At 47.6% G+C, this 15,896-nt stretch overlaps 1 protein-coding gene across 1 annotated transcript in view; it reads left to right on the forward strand.

Annotated features, from left to right (window-relative positions):
* The first annotated feature begins 369 nt into the window (after positions 1 to 369).
* The window catches only part of LOC138522039 (HLA class II histocompatibility antigen, DM alpha chain), a 63,348-nt gene continuing 47,821 nt past the window's right edge, over positions 370 to 15,896 (forward strand). Inside the window, exon 1 of the mRNA XM_069635263.1 lies at positions 370 to 841. Within this exon, the coding sequence (XP_069491364.1) occupies positions 751 to 841 (91 nt within the window). The 5' untranslated portion in view covers positions 370 to 750. The remainder of the gene's footprint in view (positions 842 to 15,896) is intronic.

Consider the following 15,896-nt stretch of genomic DNA (forward strand, 5'->3'; position numbering starts at 1 on the left):
CTCCTGGGCTCCAACCCCGGCATGGAGGGGGTGCTCGGCTTTCCTGGGACTGGGGGCCTGTATACGCATGTGCAGCTAGAGGGGCGCGCGTGCTGGGTTGTGTCGGGGGTGGGTGCCTGACCTGTGCACGCGTGGACGGCAGCCAGTACCACGCCGTGCACCCAGCTGTGCTTCCCGTCAGCCTGGAATGAGTGGGGTGCGTGTACACACCTGTGTACTACAGTGAGCTAATGCCCTGCCTAGCACACAGCGGCGGGGCTCGGCGTGGGCCTGCCCGTGGAGTGTGCACACACACACGCGCCGCCTCGCGCACAGCAGCGGGGCACGGTGTGGGCCTGTCCGTGGAGCGTGCAGTGCTGTGCACACACACACACACACGCACGCACGCGCGGCTGCGCGCCAGGCCGAGCTCCCAGCGCTGCCCCGGACGCGCCGTCTGCCTGGACACCAATGAGGCGGCGCGGCCGCGGGCCCTGATTGGCGGAGGCCCGTGTGGGAGGCTGTGCTGCCTGCAGCCGGTGGGAGAGTCCTGCCACCTCTGGGCCCGAGCGGTCCCATCCGCCAGCTTATGGCCCGGGAGAGACCCAGGGCCGCTAGCACCAGAGGCGGGCTACCCAGGGGCCCCACAGCTCATCACACGCACTGGGGCAATGGCATGAGCAGCCCACCAGCCCCCAGTGCAGCTCATAGCTCCCAAGCAGGGCTCAGCGGATCAAGGCGCTCCAGCCAGAGCCGGGCGCTGTTGGCAACATGGCCCGTACCATACCCAACAGGAGGGCGCCCGGGTGCCACGCAGCCCTGGCACTGGTGCTCCTCCTCGCCCTGCCACGGGGACTCACAGGTAAGCACCTGCCGCTCTGCCCCCCCTTGGGCGATGATGTCATCGGTGAGGTCATCTAGCAAATGAGGCTGCATTAATGTACTAACGCGTCTTACCTCTTCCCGCTCTCCCGTGACCTCATGTGTGAGGTCATCACCGGTGCAGTGTCGGCCTGCTGTCTTGCAGTGAGTGAGTTCCACTAATACATGGGAGCTGTTGAATATTGAAGCGCTTGGAAGACATGTCGGCGCTATATAAAGCAGTCCAACTATAATAAATAAGTTCCTTGTGTACAGGACAGGGCAGGGGGAGCGTCTCCCTTTCTACGTCTCTGCAGCCACGCTGCTGGCAGGTCCCCCCCCCGCCCTCCCCCCAGCCGCGAGTGGCGGTCCCTCAGTCTGTGTGTCGGAAGTGTGTGCTTGTTGTTCACCAGTGTGGGATAGCCTGCGCGTGTAAGGTCTTCCTTTGCCCCGGTGCCCCGTGGCATCCCAGCCTGCCCTGCTGCCCCGCCCCCCCCCCAGTGCCTCCTCAGGCCCTGTTTCTCGGAAGCACAGGCCTAGTTTGGAATCTCCTGCTTCCCCAGCAGGCCAGTCCTGCTCTGAGGGGAATACCGGAGCGTTGGTTCCCCTTTTTCACCCGTCACTTCCTCTTCTCTTCAGGCCGCAGCACACCCGCCCCCACCCCCCACTCCCCCCCCGCTCTACAAAGCCAACCACTGTGTCTCATGCACAGGCATGTGTCATGGGCTGCCAATCATTACATGATCAGATACTGTCTGAAATGGCCAGAATGGGAGGGAGGGCAGGGGGTCTTCCTGTGCTGTTTGCACCAGGGGGGACTGGGAACCAAAAGAGGCCATGGAAATGATTTTGAAAGTGGCCCTCGTATTACACTTTTTCAGCAGCAAGCCCAACCCTTTTCTTATGGGAACATTTGGAAATACCACACAAAACAGGCCCAGGGTGCAGAGGCCTACCGGGTAATCTCCAGACCTCCCTATAGGCCAGTCCCCCCCCCCACAGGGAGCGTGCAGATGCCTACTGGGTAATCTCCAGAGTTCCCAACCCAGGACCCACATATTTGGAAACAACTAATATTTCTTTGTGTGGTGACTACGTGCCAACAAACAAGCAATTTTCTCTATCCACAAGCCATAATGGTTGGCTTTGTCAATGTTTGCTGAGTTTTTCAATAGTGTACACCATGAACTGAATCCATTCTAGTGACTCCAAATTGTGGCAGAAAAGGCACAGTGCGATTTATTTGGCCAGGATCACACGATATCGTTAAGTGGTGAAGCCAAGATTTGATTCCAGTCTGCCATTTAAATACATGTCCACATATCTGACCAGTTCTAGTTGATATTGATGTGTGCTAATGTTTGCCTTCCCAGGGCTACAATAATATTTTGCTTTTTAGAGATGACTTTAAAAATAAATAGATACTATAATAAACCAACCTGACAAAATATATATAATTACAGAATTATGTTGCACAAAATTAGTATGCAGGTTTATTTTCCTCCTCCATAAATGAAATCTGTGGCACAACATATGGGAGGGGCTACAGTCATGCTCCTTACCACCCCCTAGGGCAGATACTTTCCTTATGGCTTTCAATGTTGGGGAGGGGATATCACCTCAGCACGGGAAGGGGCACCCTGATGCCGTGAAGCACTTGCCAGGTGGCCCCATGCAGCACAGGGCACTGCACCACCAAAAGTAAATGAAAAAGGCACGCGCCATGTCTCTATTGGAGGACACCACGCTTCAAGGCTATCCGCCCCAGCCCCTCGCGCCCTAGATCATTCATTATTGGTTGGGCTTGAGCCCCATGGGCCCTTAAACAGTCATATCCCGGGTATTCTAAAATATGCCTATTTTCAGGTTATAGAACCCAGGAAGCATTAAGAAACAGATAAAGACCGGACCAGCAAGAACTGGGCACTTAATGGGCAGTGTTGAGTACGTGGTTACAGAAAGGGAGTGCTGGGCACGCGCGATGGAAGCTGCCACTGCAGTGCAGTTATTTATAAATAGATAATGTCATGACTGATTATGGACAAGCAACTTAACAAGGGGGGTCCTGGGAGTCTCTCTGCCAGACATTAGTCCTGGTTAGGGGGGACTTACCCAGAGTCTTTAGCTCAGTATCTTTCACAGAGAAGAAATATCCCAAACATATCAGTCTTTGTCCTTCCCTGGGGCAGCCCAGCACCGAAATGCTAAGCAATTCTCCTCTGAACAAGAGTAACAACAGCCACCCCAGACACGTGTTTCAGTCTGATTGGACCTCATCAGTAGGGTGGAGCTGTGCCTCTCTAAGAATAGTGATCAAGACCTCTGTACTTTCCCCTTCTATAGAGGTGGACTGATGCACGCATTAGCGCACACTTGCAAGATATTAACACGCTTGCTGCGCTTGCTGGCTCCCTAGGAACTACTGGGCACCCTGCCGGTCCTGCACCACCAGCACAGCCTCCATGGCTGTCCACCCTTTGCTGTCCTTAAGTCCAGGAGCCCAGCACAGAGCAGTCACACCTTCGTCACCCATTTCCCGCCTCCCTCTACTCCTGACCCATCGTCCTCTTCTTTGCCCAGTTCTGATTGTCCTTCTTTTCCTTCATCATCTGCCTCAGCCTCTTCCACTGGCATAACTGACTGATCTTGGCCACTTTCTTCATTCTCGTTGGACACTTTCCTGAGATGCACCCATCTGCCCGCAGCATCACCCGACCTTCTTCCGAAGACTCGTTTCCTACTGTTTGCCCGCTATTAATTCTGGACATCGCTGTTCTATGTAGTATATCCCTCCCCTCATTCTATAAACATGCAGCCATTATTACTATCTTAAAGAAGCCATCACTAGCTGCTTCTATTCCTCCTAATGTTAGTCCCGTTTCTCTACTTTCGTTTCCTCTTGAACTCTTAGAATGGGTTGTCTAGATGCTTTAGTCGTCTTAGCTTAACCTCCATTCCCTTCTTCCTTCTTTCCCATGTGGCTTTTGCCCCTTGCACTCTAATGAATCTGCCTTTTTGTGGGGGTGGACCTTTAATCACCTTAACCCAGAACAGGCCCACCACTTAAGAGGCGAGTACATGAAGCAAGTTTATTGTACAAAAGCTCTGGGGAGTGGTTAGATGGTGTTGCAGGTCCAAACTAACCCAAGTCTCAACAATACAACATCAGTTGGCAGTTTATATACTTTTTGCAACAATTTAAAACAAACCCAGGTACATGTATTACTCTGCACCCACCAAGTATGATTGGACAAAACCTCTTCAAAGAAATCTCATCTTTCTCCAATTCTTGCATTTTCATTGGCCAGGCTTATCTTAATTATTATCTTCACATCATATTCAAAACACACCTCTTCTTGGGATTCGTTGTATTAGGTCCTGACGTTGGTGCATGGTTTAAACATTAGTAGTGAAAACATAATTCATTAAGCCATTCACTCGAAGCAAATGGACATAATGGCAGCAGTCCTGTCATCATGACAACAAGAAACAACAGGGCACGTAGACTTTCCCGTTGCGAGACTTCCGGGGTCACGTGCTCCTATTAGATTGCAGCATCCCAGCTGGCAACTCTTCAGCAAAGAGTCACTCGACTCGGAGAGGATGCTGTATAGACTACTCACAGACTCACACATGAATGCGTCTACTGTCTGGAGGAACCCGAAGGCCAGAATAAGGCCCGTAGACCACAGGGAACCAAACCAGGAACGATCACGGCATTCCAGTGGACAATACGACCAGAGAGCTATTGACGCGCAGCAATAACGAGCGGATCCATGCTGACTGAGGGCCACTATGGATGAATTATGCTGAAAAGGAAAAGAGACCAAATGAGGAAAAACAGAGAATAATAAGGCATATACTACGGAAGGTCAAAGGATTGAAGAGATCCTGTTGGAAATTGCGTTATCATAAAGTATTTCCCAAGCAGTTTTCCAGAGCAGTATACAATAAAAGCCTGCTTAGCTATGGAGGTGTAAAGGTTGGGTGTTAATAATCCAGTCTGTATAGTTAGTAGATAAGTATTGCTGGTAAAAAGATGTGACAGTTGTTATTTGGAGGAGAGGAGTGTTTGTGGAAGAAGAATTCAATATATGTTGCAGAGAACTTAAAAAAAAAAAAAAAAAAAAAAAAAAAATTATTCATTGTTATCAACATCGGGCCTAAAATGTTTAACTTTAAGTATGATTGCACATGGTCGCACTGACGTATTTTAGTAAATAGAGTAAGGTCTGCCTAAACAGGATTTTTCTTGAACCATAGATTACGATCTCCATTCCACAGACTCCTGTCGTCTCTAAAAGACCTTCTAAGTTATGTGAATACATGCAGCCTCTGATGGCCTGGAAAATCACTTAAATGAACAAATGACTAACCTCCTCTAAAGAATTTAATACAAAGGGCACCTGTTCCATTGCAACTTCTCAATCTACAAGGCTCCCACTTTATTGCACAATTGAAATGCCTAAATTACTTTAGCATTTAGCTTAACCCGTGTTTTACTACTGGCCAGAATAAACAACAAAACTCTTTTGGTCATGCTCTCAAACATCAGGAGATTATATCTACTAACTACGAAACTTATCAGACCATAAACCCAAGGCTATTTCTGGAGATGCGGACCACCAAGGTTGAGATTATTCATTTACGTACCTTCTGTCATCTGAAAACTTGTTTAGAAGTCAAAGTATTTTTTGCAATAGAGCCCTAACCACTATGTTTCTGATTAATTGTCAAAAGGGCATTTATATTAAGATTCATGAATTCCACATGTATTTATATTAAGGTACAAGTATGTTTTTACATTTGATAGATTTTGCGCGTGCAAACTAATATTGTATACGTTCTGAACAAAAAGTAAACCGTGTTTAGTTCACTGCACCCCCAGTCATCAATATGGCGCTTGCAACATGAATCCCTTGTTAATGATGGGAGCCTTGCTGGCCACCCAAGATTCCCCCCATGAGTTAATATTTTAACTTAGAAATCATAATCATCCTTTTGGGGAACATCCCTACAACCATCTCCCACACTGGTCTCAATATGGGCATACACCTCTGCTGAACAGCCCCAACTCGCCCCCCCCCAAAAAAAAATTCCCGCAATCTACCACCCCCTACCCCAAGCATGCCAGTTAGAGGACACAAAACAGCTTCAGTTTGAGTACTCATATGGGATTACAATGATCATGGCCGTACCTGTTGGTACCTAGGCAGAGCAAGAACGTAAAACGAACTGGCAGGAACACAAAAGGAAAAAGACAAAAATAGATCTCAATAGGCATCAAAATCTTCACACAAAGGCTCAACCAGGGAAGTACCCATGCAAACAAAGAGTTTATCCATGAGTCGTTGGTGATCCCAGTCTCATTTTCCATTACCTCTTTCAGTTTATGCAGAGCAGCAATAGTTCAGGTGAGTGGGCCATTCTTCGTGTCATTTGGAGGCACACATGTACAGCAGGTATTCACTATTTTCCCACATACTCCACCCCCCATTGCTGTTAAGAGATCGAGTATCTAACAGTCTGCAAAGTTATGAGCCTCAGTGCCCACAATTCGTCCTTAATGGCACTAAACGCTGACTCAGAAGTATTCACAAAAGAGCAAGAGTTCATACCTGATCACCTGGAGCAATTTGGCATTTGCTGCTGCTTGAATGCCACGTCCCAGGAGGGAGGTAAAAAAGGTTTTTGTGTGGCTAAACAGCCATTATCAACCAGGAATGCCTGCTAAGGCCTATGATGATGTTGCTTGGAGGTAGTGGGACCTTTTCCTTCGTAATAATTTTTTTTTCTTCTTAATTTCTTGTAAAAATATATTAGTTTATCGTAATAATTGTTCGGGTGTTTCACCATCAAGCGTAGTCTCTGATTTGTCGTTCTATGGTGATGATGGGGACGCAAGGGGCACATATGTAATTTCAGGCATTGGATGGGACAAAATCCAGTGCTCTTCAGGGATTACAAGGACGGGTACATGAAGGGTTGAGAGACTACAAACACTTCACCAGGCTGGAGGCAACTGCCTGTTAGGAAAGATTTCCATTTATGTGTAATTTGACCTCCAGTTGTGAACCCCCCAACATTTTGCTGTTGTCTGACCATCCTAGCCTGACTTTTGCCAGCTGTACTCCTCTGGGTGTTCGCTCACTTTGTTATGGGGATATTGACCTGCCCTTAAAGACAGTACTGCGAGACTTTGTTTCCATTAGTCTTTCACTTTGTTGCTAGTTTTTAGCAACATGTCACCAGTGCACAAAGTACCTCACAGTACAGTGCACTGGGGTCTTCCTTTCATTTTTAAGGCCATAGAAACCCTCAAAGGATTTTTCGGTAGAAGTACAAATGTGCCTTGGACAGAGCTGGTGGCAGCTGTTATTTTTCATATATTTTTAACCCTTTTGTGTAGTCCATATCGCATTTACAGCATTTGGTACAGGACAGTGACTTGGCCCCAAAATGGCCATTCTACAAGGTCCTTTGTTCTGTCCTTCAACCATCTTGTCCCTCTACCTTCCCCAGGTCCAGCAGACCCAGGAAAACCCTTATTTGGTCATGCAGATCCCCAAGCAAAGTGAAGCTTTCGCAGGCTTCTGCATGCCTTGTGTATGTGCCTTCAGGATGTGGGCTGGACTGTCTAGTTCCAATACACATCCTGGTTGCCAGAGAGTCTGGTGTGCTGAGAATGACTAGGACCACCGTGGTACGTGATTGGTCCATGCTTGGCATGGCTGTGTGTGAGCAGACCTCTCATTGGGTCCACTTCGTTTTGGCACGAAGGAGATTCTGGATAAAAGAAGGCCCCAAACATCCATACCAGGTCGATTTCTTGAGTACACCCCGAACTTAGGATAGGAGCCAAGTATCCTGAAACCAAGAAGCCGAGTCGAGAAACCGCTGGTGACCTGCTGGAAGGTTTGGCACCCTGAGCCTGCTGTTGTTCTGCTGGACCCTCTGTTTCTGATCGAACTTAGGTCTGCAAAGGGGCTTTGACCCTTTGGAATAGTGGGACTAACTATTCTCTGCACCTCCACCGTAAGCTGAAAGCAAGCATTTTCGGAAGTGTTCCTGGGCCAACCAGTGAATTGACCAGCTTGCACAGGACCTTTGCCCTGGAACCGCCGCCGTCTTGAGTTGACAATTGAGACTTTGGAGATCATAAGCACTGGGTATAAGGGACTCTCCAGCCGAGTTTCGTACACCTAGGCACACTAGGTCTGGATTTAGGAGAGTATGCCTGAACCCGAATGCACGCGGGCACTGTGTTGCCCAGCCGTGGTGACGAACTTCGAGAGTGCCCTGCTGCTGTGCCCCCATGTACCCTGAGATGAGCTGAAGTGGATTTGAACTGATCCCTTCATCAGGAGCGGAGAAAACGCCACTGTCCCGCCACAGAATCATCCCTGGAACTCAGCCGCTGAAAGCTGCAGAACTGCACAATTGCAGGATTTGAACCCGCAACCGAAGTGGATTTGACTGTCGAAGTTTGGTCCGGAGTGCGCCGAGGGTCAGTGAATACTTGCAACCTTTACCGGTGGCCCCTTGCGCATCCATCCATTTTTCCTGAGGGCCACTCTTCTTTATCGAGGTAGCCTGTGTTACCAAGTTATTCCCAACTCTTGGATACTGTTCTGCCCTCTTGGGGAGACCCTCCTGGGAACTTATTCTTCACTGGCTCACCCGCCTTCCGGAGCTGCTACAGGCCCTGCAAGAGACCCTATTTTGGCCAACCGCACGACCACGTGCATCTGCATCCGAATGTAGTTTTGAGCATAAGGCTCCACTTTTCTTAGGGACTAGACTGCCTCTCAGTTAGGGTTTGATAAGTGAAGGACTGCCTAAAGTATATTTGCACTGTATGCTCCCTTTCTTCACAGGTTGCGAACCCTTACTCTGTGCTATTCCTTTAGGCCATTGGTAAATGTATATGTGTTTAATAGTAGTGTTGTGTTGGTTTAGTTATTACTGCTGATATTTGCTTTGTGTTTGATTTAAAAGGCCTTTAATAAATGTATGTGTATTTCTGATATATACACCTGACTGAGAGTAATTTGTAGTGTTGTTTACTGTGTGTGCTCATTGTGGGCTTTTGATCGCCCTTACCCCTCCTGAGACCTACTCTTGATTGCTGCCAATGCTACCTTTAATTGGTCTGGCTTTTCCAGAAGGTTACCCTGTTCCAAGAAACTAGGCTTGCCTTCTGAACCTCTGCCCACCAGGTCAGAGTTCAGAAATCCATCTTAACACTGCCTGTATGCACACTGTCCACAGATCCAGAAGTAGTCGAGAAGGGCAGCCGTACATCCAGCCAAATCTGCAATGCGCAGAGTGTTACTGCAGTTCCCATTTGTGCCAATGGGCACTGTGCCATCGCCCTTAAAACACACAGAAAAATGGCTGTCTGTATCTGAACAGGTTTTTCTGGTTCTTTGAGCCACGTCAGATTCTGCAAATGATTTTTCCATACTGTCCCACATTCTTTGTTTATTTGTGCCACCCTTTCTTCCAAGAATCCCCACATTCATCCAGCTCTGTAACCCTTCAGCCCTTGCTCCATTCGACTTTTAGAAAAAATAGCTCCTTCCAAAATCAATTGAACTCTTGGAGTAGACCTAATATTTCTGTGCTCTGCCCGCTCGGCCATTGAACAGTCCTCACCCCTGGGTATAACTGATGCTGTAATTGACTGCTTTCAAACCCTGCACAGGGCTATGTGCACTATACATAGAGCATCTGCGACCTCTACCACACTCGGGATAAACACCCAAGAGACGCCAGAAGGACGAGAGAGCAGATGTAGCAATATCCTATGGATCTCTCTCTCCCCACCTTCCTCATATAGGATCAAATTCATCATTAACATTATCAAAAAGACTTCTATTGGCATTTCTTTTCACTCTTAGTATTTCTTCTTCGGACCTCATAAAACTAGACAATTTTAAATTTGCCATTTTTATACTAGTTGTCATCTTCAGACATGATGACCCAAGGACTAAGAAAACCACAAACATTTTCATTGTTACACAATTTACAAGCTTATATATTCCTTTTCTTATACAAAGGTTATTTAAACTCCAGATCTCCGTCCACATTCCCCTTTCCACTGAACCGAACAGTGAATCCCTAGGGGGTACGTAACTTCTATGCCTGCTCCTGTGCAGGTGGAGGGCTGCTGGTATCCCTTCGAGTGTCTTTCAGGTGGATCCAACTCTTATTGCCCTCCACCTTCACGGCAGACAGAGTCGGGTAGACCACTGTATGTGGCCCATGAAAACGCTGCTTGTTCCAGCGATGCACGAAGGTGTGGATACAGAGGAGGTCCCCGGGAAGAAGCTATGTTGTGTTCTGATCTCGGTGGTCTCGCTGTTTTTTCCTGTTGTCTGTTGGTGAGAAGACACAACCTGAGAAGATACAATCTTAACATTTTTCATACACAGAGGCCAAGTTCAAGCCATCGGGAGAATGAACAAGCCATGACAATTAAATATTTGAAGTTACTGTACCTCATTATCATGTCCACAAAATTAATGTGGATCTCTCTGAATGGACCATAGAGCCTGGGCAAGACCTCCCTCATCGATATAATGGTGTTTCTAGAATTGGAACTCCCAACGCACTACACAATTCCCTATGAATCTACTTACCTGGTCTTGTAAATTAGGGATAAGCCAATCCTCCTCGAGCTCTGCTACGATTTGTTGTTGAGCAGTATGTGACGGGTAATGTAGTTGCTCTGTGGCCAAAAGAAACAGCTCTACAGGCATTACTACCTTCCCGTCACTTCCTGTCTCCAAAGCAAATCTGTAGGTCTATAATGTGGAGAACCGGGACTGCAGTGTACTGGGCTGGTAACTGTACTTGTTGGGACATGGTATCCCTTTCATGGGAATCTGTGAAGGAAAATATGCTGCTTCCTTCGCCGCCTGTCTGCAGCATTATTTCTAAAAGCTGTTAAATGAGTGTGGTTAGTGTGGGCAGCGTACTTCACTAGACCTATCTCTGCTGGCAAGGTTAACTCTTCAATCAGCTGGGATAGCAGCGCAGCATGCTGGACAGGGGACCAGTCAGTCCGCTGAATCCTCTACTCTGCCATCTTGATAACCCAGAATGGATGATGGAAGTGACGTACACAGTCAGAATAAACAGTGGCTGCCTTCCCCTTACACATTTCTAGCGCCTCTTATAAGTGCCACCAGTTCCGCCCGCTTGGCAGAGTAATGACAAGGCAACCGTTTCTTCAGTCTGACCCGGTTCTCCCCAACCACAATATCCATGGCAGCTGTGCCTGTATGCCTCTCTCCCGTCTTCACCTCACATCCCTCCAGGGCTTCCTCTTTCACATTTACCCTCTCTTCTTCTTCTTCCTCATATGTGGTGCAATCTTGAACAATATCCTTAGTTTCACTGTGACTGGCTGAGGTGTATTCTGAATGGTGGTAGCTCTCTCTGGCATTTCCTTCATTCCTGCAGCACATCAGGCCGAAATAAAAACTCAATCGGTATCCGCCATGTTTGATTTCTGATCCCCGGGACCCAACTCAGCAAAACCATCATACAACCATAAAGAAACAATGCTGCATGCACTGGAACCCCCCCTTAATCACAATGTCGCTACAATAGGTCTGAAAAAGGCACTGCTTCCCTTAACGGATACAACCCTGGGGTTGAGCATGCAATAACTTCCTCCATGAAAGCAATCGATATCCGCAACTTGCTCAGGATGTCTCTTCCCAAAAGATTTGCTTGGGTACCCATACAATACAACAAAGGGGCTGATAAATTTGGATTACTCACCTTGATGCGAAGATCTTCAGTATAAGGAACCGACAGGACAGCCCCAGAGAATCCCTGTATGTCCATCGTTTTGCCTGACAAGGGGAACTCACCTTTCTTAATACAAAACTTGGTAGCTCCTGTGTCAACCATGAATGAAAACATTTGGTCACCTACCTGCACACCTATCTGGGGTTCCTCATTTGGATTGGTGGTAATGGACAGGACTGGACACATCAGAGATCCCTGTGGGCTGTACTGTTCCTGGTATATATTAGCACATAGGAGAGAAAAAGGATTTCCCCCCGAAAACACTCACTGCAGTGTCGTGTGCTACTGTTCCTTGGGGTAAAGTATTCTTGTCCCGTGTTTGCACTGATGCTTGCGCTGGCATGGTTGGTGGCATTCCAAAGGTCTGTGGCCCCAGTCGCTGGGTTCTGTTCAACCCATGCCCGCTGCAATTGCACAGGAACTGCGACATGGCAGATTCAGGACCAGCATCTGCTGAGGTCCCAAGTTAAAGTACTGTGGCCGTTCACAACAATCCTGTGATACATGCCCCAATTTACCACACGACCAACACAGAATCCCACGAAACTCTCCATAGTTGTTTCCTGTTGGCCCCTTAAACCGGGAACCCATTCCTCCGAACCCACCAAATGACCAACTTTCCTGTGGAAATCCTCCTTCGCCCCTCAGAAACCCTCTATTGGCCTTGGACCAGGAACATACTCGTCCACCCAACCCTGCGTCCCTGTTGTCCTTGTTGCCCCTGCAGTACCTCCATAGAATTTGTAATTACTGCCCCTTCTAAGCAAATCTTTGCCAATTTCTTTTGAACAAGCTTAGCCTCTGCTTTCTGTGCCTGCGCCACATTCTCCCTCTCTTTTTCCTGTCTTCTCTTGCAGAAATGCTCATGTGCCTGAATTTCTGGCCAACTCTTGGCCTCCATCCCTACTACTTTGGGCCTGATCACAAGTTGGGCGGTATCCCAGCGGTAATACCGCTGGGCTACTGCCCAATGCTAATTGCATTAGCGCCACCTGGTCCAGCGCTTTTAGGGAGCATTTTTGGCGCAATTAACAGACTCCAATGCCGACGGCAGTAATTGCACCGAAACCAGGGTGCTAAATGGGATTTTCACCTCCAGCAAAAAGCTGGAGGTAACACAGCCCATTTAACACCAAACTCGTGATCAGGCCAGCCCTTAAATGCAGTGGTATTAGCGTTACTTCCGCATTTAAGGGCTACTGCCAAACTCGTGATCAGGCTTTTTATCTAAATCGTGCTGGACTTCTTTCGTCAGTCCCCTCTTCAGCATGTGGTTAGAAATTGCCACATTCTTGTCCCATACTTCTCCTGTTTCTGCCCTCCACATCTCCTGAATTAACTGGATGTGTGCGGCAGGATGGTCGTACAATTTCATTGTCTTAGCTAAAATCGAATTGATATCAGGCGTATCAGGGTACATAATCCACAAAGCCCCCCGTACTTGTGCCCTAAGATTATTAAAAGCTGCCCCATCATGGGTATTTGTATTCAACTGAACTCCCGGATAGCCCAATCTTTTCTAAAGCTTGTCTGACTGCTGCCCCCATTTGGGCCGTGAATAAGCTCTTCAGGTTCCCTATGGCCAACATGACGCTGACAGTATGCTTTTCCAATGCATAAATCCACTTCTCCACCCCTGCAGTGTGCAAAGGGAGTGTCTACATTAAGTTACTCTGGTTCACGTGTGGCCACTGGACATAACACGCCCTTCCCAGACCCTGTTTTTACTGGGCCTTCCCCCATCTCTCCCCTACCACTTACTACAGCCATGCGAATACCCTTGCATACCTTTTAGTTCCATGGTGTGCTTTCTATCGCTGCTACTGGAGCAGAATGTAGGGTGCCCACACCCTGCTCTCCTTGCTCGACATCCCATTTTCTCCTTCTTCATCGTCTACTCTGACTACTATATCCCCTTACCCTTCTGCAGGCACAAAAGCATAATCAGCACTACCATAGTGTGCCGTCTCTCGTATTTCCTGCTCAGCCTTTGTAACACTGACAGCATCCCTGTTCTCCATTTCCACCTCACCCGTTCTGATAAACGAGTTGGCCAATCTAACAAGAACCTGCCCATGTCTCCACCTTCCTGCTTCTACATCCCGTACCTGCCTTCTCACTTCCTCCTGCTGTTTATCTCTCTGCCACCGTAACAGCATTACCTCTTCTTCCGCTAACCATAGCGCCTCCTTCATTTTTGTCCCTTTCTTGCACATCTACCATTCTTCACAATCTATCCTCGCAGGAAGAGGCCTAACCTCTTATCTCTTTCGCATTTCCAATCCTTCCTCTGCTCTTCTAACTATCGATCTTGCTCCTCCACCCTTAATCTATCTGCTAACCTAGCAGTTGTGGGAGTTATCCACTTCCCGCTCTCTGTTTTCAACCTCTCTGCAGCCCTAAACATTGAAGGAGTTACCCTGCCACTTTCCTCAGAATCCCAGTTCTTAGAAATCGTAGCTGATGGAGGCGTTACCTGTGTCCGCCTTGCAACCACTGGAGTAGCTGCTGGGGAAAATGGTGGTACAAACTCAGGGTCTGTGTACCCCTCTGTGGGCGATAAAGGATAGCACCCATATGGGGTGGTGCAGAAGAAATTCCTGAACCCTTCTTTTATCAGCCCTCACCCACAATTTTAACATTATGGCCCTTCCCACTTTTTTCATACATCCTCCATACTTCCAAGATGTTTAACTGCTTTTCTAACTTCGAGCCCTTGCGCTTTGTAGTTAAAAAAAGGTATGCAGATTCTCCAATATACCTGTATGATAGGATCCCTCGGTAGGCCAAAAATGTATCATTTTCCCATTACTCTCCCGCAACCATTCCCTATGATATTTTAAAATGTTCGCCTTATACCCAGGCAACACATGGCACAAATGATTCAAAAGAGTCTCCATACTTCAACCCAAGTTATCAAAAAATAGTTTCACAGAAATCCGATACTAAGCCAAACCTGCTACATGAAAATATTTTCACCCAAGAGCTCCCTTTTTACCCTTTCCCAATTCCTTAGTTGCATTCACACTCATTCACTGTACTCGCCTATATCACAGCTACCTCACTTCACTATTTACTCCAATTCTACTTCTCACTCATACACAGAAGACAGCCTCTTATCAAAAACACTTGGCAGCCAATATTTTGGAGACATCCCCACCACTAGTGCATAGGAGGGGCGCAATGCTTTCCACTACAGCACCGCTGCTCTCCCTCGATCTCCTTTTACTAGTGTGGCCTTCTCTACTACAAAACTGTATTTTCCTGACTACAGGAAGTTTCCCCATCAATACCTTGACGAGCCAAGAAAATCGCGATGACGGGCTCCGCCCGTACCGCAAATACAAAAGAATGTCAAGACCTACTTCAGAAAGGTAGCTATAGTTGGACTTACCCTAAAATACCAACACACCTTCAAGTGAGGGCTCCAGCCAACCGGACAAGCAAACTAAAGGGTATCGGGACAAGCTTCACACTGAGCGTGTATGGTAAGATACCCCTCCCACCTCTAAATATGAAAACTAAGTAGAAAATATATCCAAAGGACTTACAACACAAAACAGTTCAATCACTCTATCAAAAAACATCCACTTTTCTAAACCCTGCAACCACAACTAATTTCACACCCACACTCCAAATCTACCCTTACCCCCTAAAAAAGAAACAATAACCAAGACCCCTTAAATCAAAGAAACAACCCCATTTTCCCCCTTGCTTTACACCCCCCAACCGTGCACTCACGTGAACCCGAGATGCTCTTATGTGTTGCTTCGTCAAATCGTTCCGCACTGCTAGGTGATGGCACCATGTCTCCAAGGAGCAGACAGACCTTTAACCAATATGGCATCCGCAGACCTCTTTTTCACCGTGAACGGAATGGTTCACGACTTCAGGTGCCGCAGCTGAGAGGTGTGAACAGAAGATCCCCAACGTCTCAGAATGCCTGGGCTCCTACCTTGGCTCACCAGTTGTGGGGGTGGACCTTTAATCTCCTTAACCCAAAACAGGCCTGCCACTTAAGAAGCGAGTACACAGTTGTACATAAAGCAAGTCTATTGTACAAAAGCTACGGGGAGCGGTTAGATGGTGTTGCAGAACCAAACTATCCCAAGTCTCAACAATAAAACACAAGTTGGCAGTTTATATACTTTTTGCAACAATTTAAAACACTCCCAGATACATGTATTACTCTCCACCCACCAAGTATGATTGGACAAAACCTCTTCAAAGAA

This window comes from Ambystoma mexicanum, chromosome 13 (assembly GCF_040938575.1).
Source record: "Ambystoma mexicanum isolate Mex_15411 chromosome 13, UKY_AmexF1_1, whole genome shotgun sequence".
Taxonomy (NCBI): Eukaryota; Metazoa; Chordata; class Amphibia; order Caudata; family Ambystomatidae; genus Ambystoma; species Ambystoma mexicanum.